The sequence below is a fragment of the Eriocheir sinensis genome, unplaced genomic scaffold, assembly GCF_024679095.1.
Source record: "Eriocheir sinensis breed Jianghai 21 unplaced genomic scaffold, ASM2467909v1 Scaffold690, whole genome shotgun sequence".
In the NCBI taxonomy this organism is placed as follows: Eukaryota; Metazoa; Arthropoda; class Malacostraca; order Decapoda; family Varunidae; genus Eriocheir; species Eriocheir sinensis.
Window position 1 is genome coordinate 37501 of NW_026112043.1, and position 20469 is coordinate 57969.

At 44.0% G+C, this 20469-nt stretch overlaps 1 protein-coding gene across 1 annotated transcript in view; it reads left to right on the forward strand.

Annotated features, from left to right (window-relative positions):
* LOC126993854 (low-density lipoprotein receptor-related protein 4-like) overlaps positions 1-20469 on the forward strand; it is a 141112-nt gene that overhangs the window by 12636 nt on the left and 108007 nt on the right. Inside the window, exons 2-10 of the mRNA XM_050852993.1 lie at positions 3321-3473; positions 3874-4023; positions 4531-4626; positions 8213-8351; positions 8456-8565; positions 9032-9191; positions 9690-9810; positions 10669-10882; positions 11242-11365. Of these exons, the coding sequence (XP_050708950.1) occupies positions 3321-3473; positions 3874-4023; positions 4531-4626; positions 8213-8351; positions 8456-8565; positions 9032-9191; positions 9690-9810; positions 10669-10882; positions 11242-11365 (1267 nt within the window). The remainder of the gene's footprint in view (positions 1-3320; positions 3474-3873; positions 4024-4530; positions 4627-8212; positions 8352-8455; positions 8566-9031; positions 9192-9689; positions 9811-10668; positions 10883-11241; positions 11366-20469) is intronic.

Here is a 20469-nt window from a genome sequence, read left to right on the forward strand (position 1 = left end):
ACAGTGCAGGGGCACGACAAACACGCACACCGGATGCACACAGCTCGCGATCGGGGTACTCAGCTGAACACCCCCCAAGCCCAGACACGCGTCTCCTCAACCACCCCTCAGCGCCTCTCGCTCGCAACTCCCCTGCCCGGCGGCCAGTGGCTGCGGGCAAGATCTAAAGAAAGCGGGCTACCCTCTGTCTCTCGTCTCAACACGTTGCACCATGCTAATTAATTTAAGGGCCCATAGTAGAGTTTTGGAAGGTGTTAATTACAAATCATCATAACCTTTTGTGAATTTTACTCAAAGTTTGTTACCATAAGATACTTCATGAGGCGAATTAAGTTTTATCCTGATATCTATGAAAGAATAAATAAGAAAAATAAAAATCATGTAAAATAGAGTACTTTACATATTGATGCATTTCTTACTAAGTATGAATCGAAATCATTCACACTTAAGTTTTATGTATATTAGAAGAGTTAGTCTTCACTGCTTATCAGTTACTTTTCCCAAAAAAATAATGATATACCTCTAAAACTGATTAATGAAGTTATTCCCAACATAATGAATAAAAGAATTTTCTATTTTTTTTATTAATATCTGAAAAAAAGTAATAATATTTGTTGAAAATCCATTCATAAAAACGCACAAAAAAAATCAAAGAAATCGGTTGACAAATAAGAAAGTTACCCTGACGGGGGAGTGTCGCTGCCCGGCTAATGCGCCCCAGAGATGAATATGCCCCCAGGCCCTTCTGATGCTGTTTGCTTCTTATCTTCTTCTTGATTGGCTTGTCCATTTTGCAGTTTTCCTTCATGAGGTATTTGTAGTTCTTCTCAGTGAAGGGCACTCCCAAACTACTGCAAAGGTCGCTGGACAAGTATCCACCATTGAAGGTGGACACATCCTGTGGAGTAGCGAAGTCCAGCATTTCCTTGGTGGAATTTTTATGCTTTTGGCAGCAGCACCATATTCTGTGGTGCAATGACTCATTGGGATTTTGTGTCTTCCCTCTGAGACACCGCATCATCATATCATCAGTTGTTAGCCTTTTGTAGACATCTATTAGTCTCAGTCCTTCGTATCCAACCAGAACTTGATTTTCATAGTGTAATGGCTGGGTGGAATGTTGCCCTTTGACAGAGGTTTTTGGTAGAAGCAACTGTAGAGGAGCAGTGGTAAAAGGAAGACATGATGTCATTGCGCATCTCATCAGTAGTTGTAGCCTGGGATGGTGAACGTGATGCCTCAAAAAATTCATGATTCCTCTTACGATCTCTTGCCTTCTGAAGGTTCAATCGCTTTTTCTGCACTCCCTTTTATACTCCCCCCATCTTCAGAAGAAGTGAGGATTGTGTATATGGCGGCAGTATTGAAAAAGTGAGGGATAATAAAGGATCACAGAGTGCGACACACTCCTCTCTGTGAAAAGTCCGAGGGCTACTGACGCGTAAGGGTGGGCAGGTACCGGTACCAGTGCCGGCACTAACGGTACCAGCTAAACGGTACGGTACCGGTACCAGATTGCTCGGATTTATTTATTGGATTTACTGATAATTCTTCACGTCCGATTTTTTTTTTTTTAGGTTGCTAATAAATATTGTTATTGTTATTAGACTATGATCGAGTACATCCATAATAATTATACATGCTATTTTTTTTTATCGAAAAAATAAATATTCACATCATTCAGAGAGAGAGAGAGATCACCATTCAGTGAGTGGATATCTCGGTGATATATGGGTACTCGATCATAGTCTAATAACAATAACAATGTTTATTAGCAACCTAAAAAAGAAAAAGAATCGGACATCAAGAATTATCCAATAAATCCAATAAATAAATAAAATAATAAAATAATGGAAACGGGAGCTGTGATGGAAACGAAAAGCAGGACAAAATGGTGGGAACTTGGGAGGTCAGCGAGGCAGTGACTCAGCGTCTCCACACAGGGCCCATACCGGGTGATACCGCATGGAGGCGGGCGAGCGCCGAGCGTCACTAAGATCCAAACGGTACCGGTACTAGCGGCAATGCTCAGTGCCGAGTGATCATGAGGCTTCGCGGCACCAGGTACCGGTACCGGGTGCCGGCTGAATAGATTCTTCTCGGCACCCGGTACCGGTACCGGGTACCGAGAAGAATCGATTCAGCCGGCACCCGGTAACGGTACCTGGTGCCGAGAAGAATCTATATTCAGCCGGCACCAGGTACCGGTACCTGGTGCCGCGAAGCTCATGATCACTCGGCACTGAGCATTGCCGCTAGTACCGGTACTGTTTGGATCTTAGTGACGCTCGGCGCTCGCCCGCCTCCATGCGGTATCACGCGGTATGGTCCCTGTGTGGAGACTGCTGCTCGCTGACCTCCCAAGTTCCTTATTTATTAAATTGTTATTAGACTATGATCGAGTACATCCATAATAACTAAACATGCTTTTTTTATCGAAACAATAAATATTCACTTCATTCAGAGAGAGAGAGAGAGAGAGAGAGAGAGAGAGAGAGAGAGAGAGAGAGAGAGAGAGAGAGAGAGAGAGTTTTCTTTACAGGAAATTTATTTGGGAATTTCATCAGAAGTCATTAAGATAAAAAAAATACTCCTTCGGGTACCGGTACCGGTTGGATGATGTGTGTATAAGCAATGTGTGTGTTCCTATGCTGACTACCTGTTTGTGTATGTGTGTGTGGGTATTATTATTATATATATCCAGCCAAATATAGCTACGACATTTTATCATGTTTCGTTTAGTGTGTGTGTGCTAGTGTATAAATAGCGTTGAAGGCTTGATTGATGGTTTATTGTTGCAAAAGTACATACACAACGAAGGTGGAGGGAGGAACATACCCTCCCGACCCCCAGACCAATAGGCTACATAATGTGATTTTCAGTAATACAAGAAACATGTGTACAATATTCATATTATTATGCAGTAGAGGAAATGATAAGATCCGTAATATGATAATAGAAAACAGGAAAATAAAGGAAGAAATTGCATGAAACTAATAATTAGCGATCGAGTGTTTCGTTTAGAGCCACATAGGTTAGTAAGTCTTGATCCCAACCAGTTTGACTTCGAAATAATGTGTAATGTTTTGTGTTCATATTTAAGTTAAGAAATTTGAGGAAACTATACAGGAAATTTCTTGTGTATCTGCATGGTGCTGCAAGGAAAACCTAACCACTAGTATGGATTGTATGAGGTTGAATAGTTTGGTTCGGTCGATTACAAAACCACGTACTAGCTGTGTTGGACTGTGAAATCGAGTCTTATTAGTGTCTGTCAGTGTGTGATGATCGTGTGTTAGTGGTGATATGGTGTGTTCCAGGCGGCGGCGTGGCGGGGAAGGAGGACTATGGGAGAGACGCTGACGCAGAGGACGCGGCGCCGGCGGGAGGCAGCGGCGGCGGGGCGGCGGGCACCATGTGGATCAGCAACAAGAAGGAGGTGAAGAGGATCCTGCGGCCGCCCAACGATATCCGTGAGTAGCGGTAGCCTTCTTTTACATCCTTGGGGGCAGCTCTAGGGAAAAAGGCTCCACTGTTTGCACCTTCAAACAGAGGAACGTTCCTCATGAGAGCACTGAATCGCAGGAAGGAGACACAGACCAAGGAATAAGGCTGTTCAAAAGTTTGCCAGACAGGTGAAATAAGGAAGATACTGTACTTCTATTTGTTGTTCTGATATATCTGACTTCGGTTCGGTGAGTGTCCGTTTCATGGTCGTGCCCAGAGCTGTGGAAGGGGGGGGGATCTTTTTCTACTAAATATGGACCGTAGCCACTTGGAAGAGAGGCGTGGCGAGTGAAGCGGGCCAAATCAGCTAGGGGGTTAGGGGTTTTGAAAATTTGACATTCATTATTTTTGTTGTTGTCCCCGCAGAGTGCCAGTGTGAGGAGGGCGTGCTGGCCTGCCGCGACCTGGAGGGGGAGTGTGCCTGCGTGGGCGAGGCGCTGCTGTGCGACGGCCGGTACGACTGTCCGCAGGGCGAGGACGAGCACCATTGTAACTCGGGGGAGGCCTGCCCTAGGGGTGAGTCGGAGGGGAGGGAGCATGTTGTGGGGGAGGGTTGAAAATCTATTAGGTTTCTGTATTTTTTTTTTTATAGGCGACACGATTGAGACGTATATATATATGACAACAGAAGAGCAGTTGATGGCTGCCTATGAAATCCTAAGGGGAGGGTGGATAAAGATTGTTAGGTTACTAGAAAACAGAGTAGAGACATATATGTGGGCAGAACAGCAGTTGGTTAAGTAGGAAATGAAAAATGGAAGGGTTCATAAACAGGCAAGAAGATATCCAGAGAAAATGTCTTGCAGAATCATACAGAAAAGTTAAAGTTGATTGATGCTTAAGAAATGCTGTGTGTGTGTGTGTGGGGGGGGGGGGGTAACAGATTCTGGCAGACAAGTAGAAGACATATGACAACAGAGGACAGTTGGTCAGTAGGAAATGAGACACATAAGGGTGCATTCACGAAATCCTAATCCTATTGAATGACAACCTAGCTTACATTTGTGTTTATTTTTCCCCCAGGCTTCTTGTGCCCCAAGACCAACAAGTGCATTGACAAGTCACTGGTGTGTGACTCTATTGACGACTGTGGCGACAAGAGTGACGAGAGGTTTTGCAGTAAGTCAGCACTTGTTTTCAATAGATTCAGACTGTCTAAAAGGAACAGGGACATTTTTTTATTGTTCTTTATGATAGACCAGTGGTTCTTAAACTATTAATTCCACTCCCCCTCTAGATATAGGTCTTTCCTTCCACGCCCCCTTGCATATTAGCCTTTTTTCCCCAGTGTAAAGAGATTGAGTCACTTGAGTCGTTCCTCGTATGGTTGGGCCCTTAAGGTTGGAATCATCGTGGCGCGTCATTGAATTCTTCCCAGTAAATCAATGTCCTTTCTGTAATTAGGAGACCAGAACTGCACTGCTTACTTCAGGTGCGGTCTTGCCATGTTATTATATAAGGATAGCATCACGTCTGGCGTTTTACACTTGAAGTTCCTCGGTATGAACCCGAACATAGTGTTGGCTTTGTTATGCTTTTTTACAGTGATTCGTGTGTTTCAGGTCACTGCTGATAGTGACTCCAAGATCCTTTTCTTCCTGCATTGTCTGCAGAGGTTTCCCATTCATGATGTATGTGTGGTTACTATTTCAGAAGAGAGATATGCGCTCCCCCCCCCCCTCCCCCCATCTCTCTCTCTCGCTCTCACTCTCTCTCACACACACACACACACACACACAGACACACTAATACATGATGATTACGTTGAGTTTATGGCTTAAATCTTGTTATAATCAGTAGCGACATTTGAAATTTGGCACGCGGCAGAAGTCACCCCTATGTCCAAAGTCACCCCAAATCATGGCCGAAGTCACCCCATTAAATCTGAAAAAAGAAAATATTTTGCTGTTAGGCCTGTGGATATTGAAACATGGACACAAGCAAAAGTAAATGTGTGTATGGTGTCCCAGATGTTTTTGCCACATTCTCGCGTTGGTCCCATGTCTTCACACCTTCCCGGCTGTTACACTCAATAGAAATTTGACACATGAAAAAAAAACACGCTTTATTTCATAACATCTTCGATGAATATTTACACAAATTGTGTAAATGGGTTTGCAGTATGATTGTATCCACATTATAGCCTTTTTATTAAAATGCACATTTTTTCACTACCATGTCTTAATTTCTCTATACTATAATTCAGTAACATTTTATCTGGAAATGTCAGAAGTCATCCACAAGTCCGAAGTCACCCCACTTTACGGTATATGTTAGAATCAAAAGGGGGGAAACTCACCTTAGGGACAGTTACAACGATTTAGCTAGAACAGTAAAGAAAAGCACCTGTATAGCAGAACTTAATTATGAGATTGGAATTGCCAGGGAAGCAAAGACCAATCCAATAAAGGGTTTCTTTCATCTTTATAAGACCAAGGTTAGGGATAAGATAGGGCCGCTTAAGTCAGGAGAATCTCTGATTGATAGAGATGAGGAAATGAGCGAGGCATTAAATAGATATTTTTTAACTGTTTTTACCAAAGAAAGATTAGATGATATACCTCAGGGAGAACAGATCTACAGGGGAGAAGAGGTAGAAGGATTACCAGTAACCGACATCAACACAAGTAGGGAGCTTGTGATTAGACAGATAGATAGACTTGAAGTCACTAAGGTGCCAGGGCCAGATGAAATTTTCCCCAGGGTAATAAAGGAATGTAAAACTGAAATCAGTGGGCAGCCAACAGAAGTTTTTAGGAAGTCACTACACACAGGGGTGGTGCCTGTCTCATGGAGGCAGGCACACATTATTCCATTATTTAAGAAGGGAGACAAATACTATATAATATATATATAAATATATATATATATATATATATATATATATATATATATATATATATATATATATATATATATATATATATATATATATATATATATATATATATATATATATATATATATATATATATATATATATATATATATATATATATATATATATATATAATATAAACTATAGGGCGATTAGTTTGATGTTAGTTATAGGTAAAATGCTTGGGTCAATAATAGCTGATAATATTAGGGATCATATTGACAAACATAATTTAATTCAAGACTCACAGCATGGGTTTATTATAGGAAAGTCGTGCATCACTAATCTTTCATCTTTTTACAATAGCCTAGAGTATACGAGGCAGCTGACAATGATGAGAGCTATGATGTAGTGTATCTTGATTTTAGTAAGGCCTTTGATAAGGCACCTCACCTGAGACTGTTAAATAAAGTCAGGGCTCATGGAATAGGAGGGAAGGTTTATGATTGGATTAGGGCGTGGATTAGCGACAAGAAACAGAGGGTTACCATTAACGGTAAAAAATCTGAATGGGGTAATGTTACCAGTGGGGTTCCTCAAGGTTCAGTTTTAGGCCCGCTTTTATTCATTATCTACATCAATGACATAGAGTCATAGACAATGGGATAACTAGTGACATAGGTAAATTTGCAGATGACACCAAAATAGGATGCACTATTAGGACAAGGGAGGATGCTAGAGCACTGCAGGAGGACCTCAACAAACTGTCAGCTTGGTCAGAGAAATGGAACATGCAACCCATTACATGGGTATAGTTTAGACTCCACAGCGATAGGTTGAGCAGAGTGTGAAAGGGATTTGGGAGTGTTAGTGAACTCTGACATAAAGCTAAGGAAGCAATGTATTAGTGCGAGGAATAGGGCTAACAGGGTATTAGGCTTTATTAACAGGACGGCGACCAACAGGAGTGCAGAGGTCATCCTCAGACTCTATGTAGCGTTAGTTAGGCCACACTTAGATTATGCTGTCCAGTTTTGGTGCCCACACTTCAGAATGGACATCAACTTGCTAGAATCAGTTCAGAGAAGGATGACCAAGATGATTCAGGGGCTGAGGAACCTCCCATATCAAGATATGCTGAAACATCTCAACTTACATTCACTAGAAAGACGAAGAGTGCGGGGAGATCTGATAGAAGTATTCAAATGGGTCAAGGGTTACAACAAAGGTGATATAAGTAAAGTACCGAGAATTAGCCAGCAGAATAGAACACTCAGTAATGGATTTAAATTAGAAAAGTATAGGAGGGGAATAGGCAAACATTGGTTTAGTAATAGGGTGGCTTGGGAATGGAATAGACTAAGCAATCACATAGTTAGTGTAGGGACTATACCTTGTTTTAAGAGTAGACTGGATAGCTACATGGATGAGGATGACAGGTGGTAGTGGGGGGGAATCTGGAGCTGCCCTGTGTAGGCCATTAGGCCTCTTGCAGTCTCCCTATGTTCTTATGTTCTTATGTTCTCTTGTAAAGATAATAAATATCCCAACAACAGAAATTTCAACTTCTCCCCCAATGCTCATGCCCCCCCTTGAAAATTACCATCGCCCACTAAAGGGGCACACACACCCCAGTTTAAGAATTACTGTGATAGACTTACATGCAGGTTTCTTCCATCTCAGAATGTGACTCATTTTTACCTTATATCTGCTTGAATTTCTCCTCTACTTACTCATGTATCCCAAAGAACACATACATTTCTTTATTTTCTTGCATATCAGAACATGTTCCTTCTGCTCCAGTATGTGTCACTCATTTCCCTGTAATCAAGTTATTGAAGTTTTCTTTGCCTTTATCCCCCTTTACTCATGTCTTCCCTCTTGCAGATCTCCCTAAAATCAATGCCAACTGCTCCAAGGATGACCAGTTCACATGTGCTGACGGGAAGTACTGCATCTCCAAGGTGTGGCTGTGTGATGGTGATGCTGACTGCCAGGACAAATCAGATGAGACCAACTGCTCCAGGTAAGCCATTCCCTCTTTCCCCTTTCAAAAACTAGAGTAATGAGTCTGTTCTTCTTTCTCATTATATTCTGATTGTGTTTTACGAACATCTGTTCTCTCCCCAGTTCATGCCAGCCCAACCTGCACAGCTGTGGCGACGGTCACTGCATCTCAAGTAACTGGGTATGTGATGGAGACCCGGACTGTGCTGATGAGTCAGATGAGCTGGACTGCAGTAAGTGTGGCAGAGCTTCACTCATTCACTCCATGCACTCGTCTCCCGCCTTACCCTCACTCTGTTGCCTTCCTCATCACCTCATCTCTCGCTCCACCATCACTAATGTCCCTTCGTCAGCCCAGTAACTGTATTACCTTACTATCCCTTTTTCTCCTGCTCCACCACCACTTGTGTCCCCACATCACTCCAACTGCTTCCTGTACTATCCTTCCCTTCACCCCGAACTCCATCCTCACCTTCTCTCTCCCTCTCTCATCTCTTCAACTTTCTTTATCATCTCTTCCTCTCTCATCATCCCATGTCTTCTCACTGTCACCCCTTTTCCTACCCTTCTTTCACCCAAAGCTGTTGTGATATCCTTAGCAAAATAACAATAAATATATACCATCAATAAACTTTTAAGAGCGCTCATTTTGCTTTATTAGATAACTGTGGGAGGCTTAACACTTTTCTGGGTCCTCAGACAAGCTCACCGAGACCAGCTGTGGGCCGGAGCAGGTGGCATGTGCGGTGGAGGGCCGGTGTTTGATGCAGCACTACGCCTGCGACGGGGAGAACGACTGTGGCGACTGGTCAGACGAACAGAACTGTGGCAATGAAACCTGCTTGGGCAATGACTTCAAGTAAGGCTCTGCAGAAGGAGGAGGAGGGTTTGATAATGTAGAGGAAGCTTATACGTATAACATTTCCTGGGAAGGAGGTGGTGATAGTACAGTAAAAAGTATGCAGAAAAAGTAGTGTGGAAGACAATAACTCAAGCCTTGTATCTTAATGTTTGATAACACAGACAAGTTCTCCCTTTGTAGTAACTTATGATCTGGGAGGAGGTCGTGATCGTGTAGACAAGAATTATGTAGAGAAAACAGCATGGAAAACAGAAACTCGAGCTCATGTCGTACTAACCACTAGACGATCACAGCCTCTCATTCTTTTTTTCTTTGTTAGAGCAGTGTCTAATAGACCGTTTTGTTGCTGTTCTTGTTTTTACCCTTGAGCTGCCCTTCCTGCTGTAAAAAAAAAGAGAGAGAAAAATCATAATGTATGATATTGTATACAGGTTCCTTCTTCTGTAGTAAAGGAGAGACGAGCTGTACTGCCCTACAGGTGTTAATGCCTTGCAGATGTGAGTCAGGGCGCTGCATTGAGAGGAAGTGGGTGTGTGACGGGGCCGTGGACTGCCTGCCTGATGGGGAGGATGAGGCCAACTGCTCCCTGCCCTTGTTGGAATCAGGAACTGCACAGGTGAGGCATTTAATGATGTAACAAGTGGGGCAGGTAGTGCTTGACGATGCTACAGGTGATAATGACAGGTGACAGGTGACAGGGGGGCAGGTAGCAGTATGACAAGTAATCTAATTAATGATGCTGCAGGGGAAAGCTTAACAATTTAACTAGTGGGGCAGGTAACTACAATGGGTAATATACTTTATGATGCTACAGGAGAGGGCTTAGCAACATGACAGGTGAAGTAAGTAACAGTATGACGAGTGATATAATAAATGATGGTATAGAGGAGGACTTAGCATCTCAGCAGGTGAGGCAGATGGCAGGACTACAGGTGATATAATTAATAATGATGCTATAGGGGAGACAGGGTTGTCAGGGGTAGGAAGTAAACAACCACTTTCCTTTTTTTATGTTAGCAAGGTTAGTGTAGCTTACCTCATGTTCCTCTGTAACTGGCTTTCAGTACACAACTTACTTTTTTTGTTGCTATCTATAATTTTCCTAATTTTTTTCTTTGAGAGTAATTTACATGTCATGTCTAACCTCATTGTTGGATATTTCATTGTGTTACTTTTCTTGCATACCCAAATAGTTACAGTGTCATTTTGTTTTAGTTCCTGTGCCAAGGACTCTTGCGATATCACACGCTGTTATTAATCATACTTTCCCTTGAGAATCAGAAGCATATTGTTCAGTGATTTTTTTTTGTGAGAGAGGGAAGGATGGGAGTGTTTGATAGAATTTAATTAAGTGTGAAAGATGAAGCTTAAGATGCTGCAGTATGATGGCTTGCAGCGTGGTCACATTCAAGAAGCCTCCAAGAAGTAAGCAACAGGTAGACATTCTGTTTTGTGACTTTGCCTTACCTTGCAGCCGAGTGAGTGCCACCCCGAGGACTCCCGGCTCTGCTCAGACCGCTGCATCCCCAAGGAGTGGTGGTGTGATGGGGTGAAGGACTGCAGTGATGGCTCGGACGAGGAGAGCTGTAACTTCACCTGTCCCCCGGAACACTTCACTTGCTCCCCCACCGCTTGCATCCCCCTCCAGCGCCGCTGTGACGGCCACCACGACTGCCTCTTTGGGGACGGTGAGTGTGGGCACTTAGTACTTGCTTGTGACATACGGGAAATGAGCTACACTTGTGGGGACTTGTGTGTATTTGTTCCTGGTTGTTCTCAACATCTGTATTTTTGCAGGGTTGCAGTCTCCTATTTTAAGTTATTTTATCACAAATTATTGATATTATGCATTTATTCTTTTGACACATAATTTGATTTGAAAAGGAATTCCATCCATTGATTTCTCTGTGTTGTGGAAGCAAATTTTTGTTGACATTTTTATCAACTCAGTCGTTCAGACAAGTTTAGCTCCTGAGTGCACGTAGTACTGTTCTGTGTGGGCTGGTAGTGGTGCCTCTCCCCTTGCTCATGCCTTCCCCCGCCACAGATGAGAAGGACTGCCCCCAGGACTCCGAGTGCCCTGGCCTGCAGTGTGGCAGCAACATCTGCAACCCAGCCAAGCACCTCTGCCTCTGTCCTCCCGGCCACACCCTCGCCGCAGACAACACCACGTGAGTGTTGCTTCCCCTGTGTTGTGTAGTGTTGTAGTTGTTGTAGCATTAGTGTTCCAGGCTGCATAGGGCATCAGGTGCTCCAGTGGCGGGCTGGACCCAAACGTGGAACTCATTTCAGCTCGTTTAGAGAGGCTCCGTGCATGCCTGGGCGCCTCAGCCTTGTTCTGATGACTGCTGTCCACTAAGCCATCGTCAAGAAGAGGTGATTTTTCTCATTTTTTTGCAATGTTTGCCCTTACTGGCACTGACTCCTTTAGCACAAGGGATACAAGACTGTGCAAGACTTTGACGTCCACAGTTTTGAGCTGATACGTGTTGGTTGCATATGAATTAGTGTTTTTAAAGGCAAAGCTAAACCACAAGTGTATACTTAAAATATAAATGCTGTACACTTTATTGGAAAAAAATGATCATTGTCCAAGTGAAGTTTAAGTTTATCAGTGAGATGAGACCCAGTGCTAAATATCCAGTAGGAAGCCACAGTACCGTGAGAAGGCGTAGGATTATCCAATGAATGATGAGTCGTGTGTATTTGTATCATTACTTATAGTACACCTGGGCATGAAACAGGACACGTGGGATGAACCTTAGTGACTCTCTTCATCACCTTGTCTCTGAGGATGCATTCAGTGCTCAGCAGACTGGAAAAGATAGGAGCTTCTTGTGTGGGCCCAGGGTGGAGCAGCAGAGGTGGAGGCTGCTGTCATGACCACTGCCTTGGTGGGTTTGTGGAGGGAAAGAGTCATCAAAAGTGCTGGTGGATAGAGAAAGAAAAAGAGATTGGTTGACAGATGGGGAGACAGATGCCATCCCATTTGAGGGGTGTGTTAGGTGCTGCTCAAGGGTAGATTGGGTTTGTTGGGGGTCTCAAAAGGGTGTGTTGGGCTTGTTAGGGTCTCAAAAGGGTGTGTTGTGTGTGTTGGGTTGTTGGGATCTCAAAAGGTTGTGTTGTGTGTGTTGCTGGGTCTCAAGGCTGTAGTGGGTACGTTGATGGGTCCCGAGCCTGTATCGGGTTTGTTGATGGGTCCCAAGGCTGTGGTGAGTGTGCTGGGGTGGCAGGGCTACAAGGATGCGGCACAAGACTGTATCACACAGGCTCCAAATGTTGCCAGCTGTTGGAGAAAGAAAGAGACTTTGTTATAAGGACACCCTGTTTCTTGCACAACCGTGAGCTGTTAAATTTATTGAAAACAAGGAATCATCTGAAGACTTCAAAATTATAAACATCATCATCATCATATGGAGGTATGTGGGGTGATGTGAAGGTGTGTAGGTGTGTGTGGGTGTGTGGCGGGATGGAGGTATGTGTTGTGGGGTGTACCTGCTGTCTGGAGGAGGGTTCTGGGCAGGTGGTGATACTGTCAAGGAAGTTGTTCTGCCGCGTGGCATCACTGCTGACCACAACGTTGGCGAGGGAGAGGTACAGCTGGGCCTGGTTCACCTGTCCGTTCACCAACTGAGGGAGGAAGGCAACGAGGGGAGGAGATGGGGGGGACTTACTCTGGGCTCACTTGTTTCACTTGTGGACAAATGACCCCTGAAATGTTTTGCTCTCAATGAACAGAAAAGAGAATAACCAAAAACTAGAGAGAGAGTGGATGGTGATAATTGTAAATGGCATGTGTGTTGAACCACTTAATATTACTTCACATGCTGGGCTAGGATTTATTTTCTTGGTGGACTCAATTTGTTTTGTTTAAGATTGGTTGACACTTTATTCCTTGGGTGACTCTATGTGTCTGTTTTGTTTATGGTTGAAATTCTCATGAGGCAGCCATGCACTCACCAGCCCCATCTGCACCAGCACACAGTTAGGCAGCTGCTCGCCATGCACGCCACTCATGACGGCGATCAGGTCATCTGGCCGGGGAGGGGAGGTGGGGAAGGGGAATAAGAATCATGAACTAAAGCACGGAGAAGAGACAGGCTGACAAGACAAAAAAACATGCATCCTGACTGTGCTGCTGGAGATGCAGTGTTAGTCCTGCCAACTGTTGAAACAGGAAATATTTGAGATGCTTCTTTTGTTGCCACCACCTACAGGGAAGTCCCCATAAGGGGAGATATAATTAAATATATATTGAAACCCTGGAGTGTTCAGGCAGTATTCATAAAGACATGGTCACTTGTTTCTAATTTGAAACACTGTTGTAAGAATGAAAAAAGCTAAATAATTTAGACAACTTCTTTGTGTTTTTTTCTGTAAATCTGTGAGGTAACACTGAAATTAATCTTGTTGCATAGAAACAATAATTACTTCTGGCAATGGTTCATCCATTAGCCACCGGAGCATCAGCCACTAAGGCACCTTCAGTAGACAGTTTATCAGAGTTGCTTTATCTGCCAGTCATACCGGTTACAACCTATACTCCTGAAATAAAGGGATCTCAACACCCTACTCCCACCTAGAGCACAACACCGGCCTGGCAAATACCTTCAGTAAACGCGTTGGTCCTGAGGGTGGTGGAGCCAAGGAGGGAGTAGCAGTAGGCGAGGACCTGGGTCATGGAGCGCTGGATGGCATGCACGTTGAGGAGCTGTGTGCAGTAGTAGGTCTTGGAGTAGCAGCGGATGTCCGTGCGGCAAAGGTTCTCTGAGGGGATGGGAAGAGAAGGGGAGAAGGTGAAGATGAAGAGAGGCTGTGAGTGTGTGAGGAATGAAGAGTAGAAGGGAGAGGATGATGGTGAAGAGAGGCTGGAGCATTAGAGAGAAGAAAAGGTGATGATAAAGGCTGTAAATGTGAGGGAGAAGAAGAGGGTGACGATGGTGGTTATTGAAGGGTTGAAGATGATGGTGAAGGGTGGCTAGGAACATGAGGGGGAAGAAGAGGGTGATTATTATGGTTATTGAAGGGTTGAAGATGATGGTGAGGGGTGGCTAGGAAAATGAGAGGGAAGAAGAGGGTGACTAGGGTGGTTATTGAAGGGTAGAAGATGATGGTGAAGGGTGGCTAGGAACATGAGAGGGAAGAAGAGGGTGACTAGGGTGGTTATTGAAGGGGAGAAGATGATGGTGAAGGGTGGCTAGGAACATGAGAGGGAAGAAGAGGGTGATTATTATGGTTATTGAAGGGTTGAAGATGATGGTGAAGGGTGGGTAGGAACATGAGGGACAAGAAGAGGGTGATTAGGGTGGTTATTGAAGGGGTAGAAGATGATGGTGAAGGGTGGCTAGGAAAATGAGGGAAAAGAAGAGGGTGATTAGGGTGGTTATTGAAGGGATAGAAGATGATGGTGAAGGGTGGCTAGGAACATGAGGGGGAAGAAGAGGGTGATTAGGGTGGTTATTGAAGGGGAGAAGATGATGGTAAAGGGTGGCTAGGAACATGAGAGGGAAGAAGATGGTGATAATGGAGGATAGTAGGAGAAAATGGCTGATGGTGAATGGTGAATGTAAGTGAAAAAAAAAGAGGGGGGGGGAAGAAACTAGAGTAGGTGAAGGAAAATGATGGTGAATGGTGAGTGAAAAAAAGAAAAAGGGGGGGAAGAGAACAGTTATGGTGATGGGGAAGGGGGGCGAGGTGGTGATTGTGAGGGAAGAAAAAGGGGAAAGAGAACAATTATATGGTGATTATTGGTGATGAGGGGAGGGGGAGGTGGTGATGATGGTGATGAATGATGATTGTGGAGGAAGAAGAAAAGGGGAAAGTGATTATGGTGAGGGGAGGAGGAGGAGGAGGTGATGATGGTGATGAATAATGACTGTGGAGGAAGAAGAAAAGGGGAAAGTGATTATGGTGAGGGGAGGAGGAGGAGGAGGTGATGATGGTGATGAATGATGATTGTGGAGGAAGAAGAAAAGGGGAAAGTGATTATGGTGAGGGGAGGAGGAGGAGGAGGTGATGATGGTGATGAATGATGATTGTGGAGGAAGAAGAAAAGGGAAAGTGATTATGGTGAGGGGAGGAGGAGGAGGTGATGAGGGTGATGAATGTTGATTGTGGAGGAAGGAAAAAAGAGGAAAATGATTATGGTGAGGGGGGGGGGGAGGAGGTGGAGGTGATGATGGTGATGAATGATGATTGTGGAGGAAGGAAAAAAGAGGAAAATGATTATGGTGAGGGGGGGGGGGGAGGAGGCGGAGGTGATGATGGTGATGAATGATGATTGTGGAGGAAGGAAAAAAGAGGAAAATGATTATGGTGAGGGGGGGGGGGGAGGAGGCGGAGGTGATGATACATGTAATGGTGAAGAATGGTGATTTTTAGTTACGAAGCAAGGCAAAAGAAGTGGATGGAAATATAAACAAAGGTACACACACACACACACACACACACACACACACACCAGAGAAGTTCTCCAGCCAGCCTGCCTCCGTCGGCCCCACCAGCAGCGTTGCGGCCATCACCAGCACCACCAATATTCTTTTCGCCCTCATGGTGCTCCTGTCTCGGGGGGCGGGGGGAGGGGAGGCAGGGGTGGGGCTGGGGTCGATGGGGTGATGGACTGCTTGTGCTCTGGAAGGGGTGATGGGGTGACCTGGAACGGGAGGACGATGGAGTTGGGTTAATGTTGGTTGGGTTGGTCATCTTATTCCTCAATTTTTCGTTATTTCTACTCTGCATTTCTATTTTCCGTGATATAACATTTTATCTAACCGTTTGTGAAGGAAGACCGAGAGATGAACTTAAGATGGAGAAAAAACCGCACGGAATTTGCGGGAGTTGGGTTAATGTTAGTAGGGTTGGTCTTCTTATTTTCCTCTGTTTTTCGTTATTTCTACTCTACATTTTTATTTTCCGTGATCTAACATTTTCTCTAGCGGTCTGCGAAGGAAGACCGACAGATAAACAGTTATTAAAGATGGAGAAAAAAAAAAAACCCGCACGGAATTTGCATGTTGTTTAGTATTGCGTTGTTGTCTTCGTTCATTTTTGTCCCATTTTCATGATTTGCTCCCTTGTCTCCCGTTATCTCGAGCCACAATCACGTAACGCCAGCAAGACCTACGGAATTTGCGTGTCGTTTATAGTCTTTAAATCGTAGGCTCCCGCGGGTCCTTTCCTCCCCTCTGCTCTGCCACACAGTCCCAACACCTATCTCTTCCTCTCATATGTAAGCTATAGGTAACATATGAGAGGAAAAAATAGATGTTGGGACTGTGTGGCAGAGCAGAGGGGAGAAATGGACCCGCGGGAGCCAACGCCAAATCGGACTCGACAATTTGGTTTCACTATAGTAGTTCGCCGTTATTTTTGTTCATATTTGCCCCGTTTTCATTGTTTGCTTCCATACATTACGTTACTTCGAGCCTAAACAACGATACAAGCCTGCCCAGAACGATACGGAGGCTGCGCTCAAATCACGGGACTGTCGTGGGTTTAGGGTCGCTGTGGCTGTGACGTAAGCACTCTTGTCGTAGGGGAGGCGTAAATAAGAGGCCCTGGGGAACGCTACGCCCAAGGACACCCCACCCGCGGCTGTCACGCTGCGGGGCTGTCGACAACTCTCGTTTTGAGTCTCGTGTGGGTCCTCAAGGTCACCAGTGGGGGATGACGGTGACGGTGAGCAGCGAGGACCTGGGTTGTGTGTTGTGGTGTATGTTGTGGCTTGTTATGATGCGTTGTGGTGGGTGGGTGTTTTGCGATGTGTAGAGTGGGTTGCTGTGATGTGCGGTCTTTTTATATTTATACAGAGAAGAAGGCGCTCAAGGGCGAAAACAACCAACTAACCAACCAAACAAACAAAAAAACAGGAAACAATAAAACTCGCAATGGCGCTGCTCCCGTAAACAGTAATCAGCAAAAGAGTTCAAAATATAGACTGGAAAGGTGTCAATCCTGTCCTCTTGAAAGTGTTTAAATCTTAGACAGGAGCGAAAGGGATGAAAGAATGATGTTGGTTATAGCTCTTGCGTAAGGGATTAGGATAGTAAAGGCATGTTGTGGTGTGCAAAGGGATGAAAGAATGAAGATGCTGTTTAACTCTTGCACAAGGGATGTGGATAATATAGGGTGTGTGGCTATGTGGCGTGCAAGCGGGAAGAGGAGTAATATTACCTCAACGTCCCAGGATGTGTGTGTCTCTAAATGCTGGGAGAGGGTGTAGGACAGTGATGGCGGATCAGGCCAAAAAGGAGTGACAGGGGTTGAAGAAGGATTGAAAGCGCCACAGAGGGCAGGAAGAGGGTTTAGAGCAGTGCTTCTTAAACTTTTACTATATACCGCGTCCCCTCCAGGAATGGGTCACTCCCTCCACGCCCCCTTGCATATATGTACTGATAAAATTCGCTCCCAGATTTATTAACAATGATAAACCTTACTAGACTATTTGAAGCTAGAGTTAATAATGGCGATAATTTTGCGTTTCTTCATAAACTTCTCAATATTTACCGACGCTCTTGTTGAGATAATAGGAAATACTCCAACAACAAAAATTCCAAGTTTTCCTCTGTAAATTACCACCGCCCTCCAGTTTTAGAAGCACTAGTTTGGAGGAATGTCATCAGTAGCGTAGGCTGTGAGATGGGTGAGGCTGGCGGGGAAGCCGAGCTGAAAGGAGACCGATGAAGTTGAAAGAGAATAAAAACGGTATACGAAGGTTGAAAGAATATTAAAAGTAGTTCAGAAGCGCCATAAAGGGATTTATGGCTTAAAGACAATCGAAAACGCGAGGTGTGTTCCTGCTGCGTCACCGAGACTTCGGTTTAAGAACGTCCTTGAAGGCTTTTGCTTTGACTGAAGGATGTGAGTCATGGCGTCCAATGAGCTGAGGCCTGGAACCCTTGGCGGCGGAATCTGTGACGTCCTTGGGTGCTTGATAGGAGATCTGAGCAATCAGGAAGTGTTTGTGGGATCTGACACTCTGGCATAAAAGTCTATAGGCCTTGAGAGTGTTTATGGACAATGCACTGAACCTTAGAACTCCATAAAGGAAAATAAGAACGTTAAGCGAAGAAGAGAAAAAGAAAAAGAAAAAGAAGATGATGAATTATGAAGACGAAGAAGAAGAAGAAGAAGAAGAAGAAGAAGAAGAAGAAGAAGAAGAAGTAAAACAAGAAAAATAAGATGAAGAAGAAGAAGAAGGGAAAAGAAAAAAAAAAAGAAGAAAAAGAAGATGAAGAAGAAGAAGAAGAAGAAGAAGAACTCGCGAAAATAAGAATGCCCTTGTAAACTCTTTTATACGTCTTCGAAAATCCTTCACATGCGAAAATTCAAGCAGCTTCAACGGAAACGAAAAAAGAACAAAAAAATCACGAAAAAGAAAAACATTGAAAGAGAAAACGAAACAAAATCTTAACGAGGCACATGGATCATCTTTCAAGGCTGCGGCAGAAGAAAGAATGACATTGTGGCGGGGCTCGAACCGGCGCTCTCTGGTCCACTGCTTTTTACAGCCGAGGCGAAGAGACGGTTTTTGGGGGCAGAACCACCCCTCAGGAAGGCCGCGAACAACACAGAGGGGGAGGGAGGGAGGGTGGAAGAGGGGGAGTGGAAGGGAGTGGGGAGAAGGTACAGGGTGGAAGGGGAACGGGGGGAGGGGGGTAGATAGATAGATAGGTAGACAAGCAGATAGGGGAGGGTAGAAGGTGGAGGTGGGAGGGTGTAGGGAGGAAGATGGAGATGGGTGGAGTGTTGAAAGGGAGGGTGAGGGGAGGGATGAAGGAAGGGTGGGGGGTGGGGGGGGCCACTTCGTCACCCTCCACCCTCATAGATTACAGGCCACGGAAGTCAAGCCTCACTGCCCCCGAGAGAGAGAGAGAGAGAAAGAGAGAGAGAGAGAGAGAGAGAGAGAGAGAGAGAGAGAGAGAGAGAGAGAGAGAGAGAGAGAGAGAGATTATATATATGTAAGGGTAAAGCAGTAAAAGGAGAGAAACTGAAATTGAGGAAAAACAAAGAGAAAAAAAAAAGGGAAAGGAAAAGCATAGAAAGGAAGAAAGAAGAAGGAGAAAAAAAAAAGTTATTTGTTGATGTTCATTTATTTATTTTTTCATCATCAGTGTCACTCATAATTCCTTCAAAAGTTACAAGTTCTTTTCCTTCTCTTTTTGTCGTTCATCATTGCGAGTTTTTCTTTTTTATGTCGAAATGTCCTGGTTTGACGAGTGACAGCCCGTGAAGTGTGTCTCCGTGTGTGTGTGTGTGTGTGTGTGTGTCCGCCACGCCCACCCCCACCCACGCACCTGCTAATATATGTTTTCTATTTGCTTATTTTTTTCTCGTCTTTGTCCCATCTTGCAATCTCTTTATCACATTCTTCTTTTATTCCATCTTCCAAACCTCTCTTCTTTTTCTTCTACTTTACTCTTCCTTTCTTTCCTCTCCATCTACTTCTTCTCTTTGTCCCGTCCTCCTTCCCCCTCATTTTTTCTTTCTTCTTCCATTTTATTCGTGTTTTCTTTCCTTCTACTTCTTCCCTTCGTCTCATCTTCCTTACCCCTCTCTTTTTCTTCTTCTTTACTCTTTTCTTTCTTTTCCTTCTACTTCTCTTTGTCCCATCTTCCTTACCCCTCTTTTTCTCTCTCTCTTCTATCATATTATTTGTTTTTCTTTCCTTCTACTTCAACTTCCTCTCTTCGTCTCATATTCCTTAACCTATTTTTCATTTTCTTCTATTTTATTGTTCTTTTCTTTCTTTTCCTTCTACTTCTCTTTGTCCCCCCTCTTTTTCTCTCTTCTATCATATTATTTGTTTTCTTTTCTTCTACCTCAACTTCTTCTCTTCGTCTCATCTTCCTTATCCTTTTTTTTTCTTTTTCTTTACTTTATTCTTTTTCTTTTCCTTCAACTTCTTCTCTTTGTCCCATCTTCCTTACTCCTCTTTATATCTTCCTTTTGCCATTTTATTTTCTTTCATTCTACCTGTTCTTTCATTGCCTATCTTTATTAGCATTCTTCACTTCTTGCAAACCCCCCCCCATCACTTGATAACAGTCAGTTCTTATTTATTACCAGTATCTTCATCCTTATTATTACTGTCATTATATTTCACAGTTTTGCTTCCCTTCATACTCTCTTTACGACTCCTAGTATTACCTCGTCGTCTGTTACTGTTATCATCATTATCATGCTCTTCCTTTCCTATCTTCCTCCTCCTCTTCCTTCCACCCCTCCATTACCTCATCATTTACTTCCATCATCATCATTTTCACAGTCTTCCTCT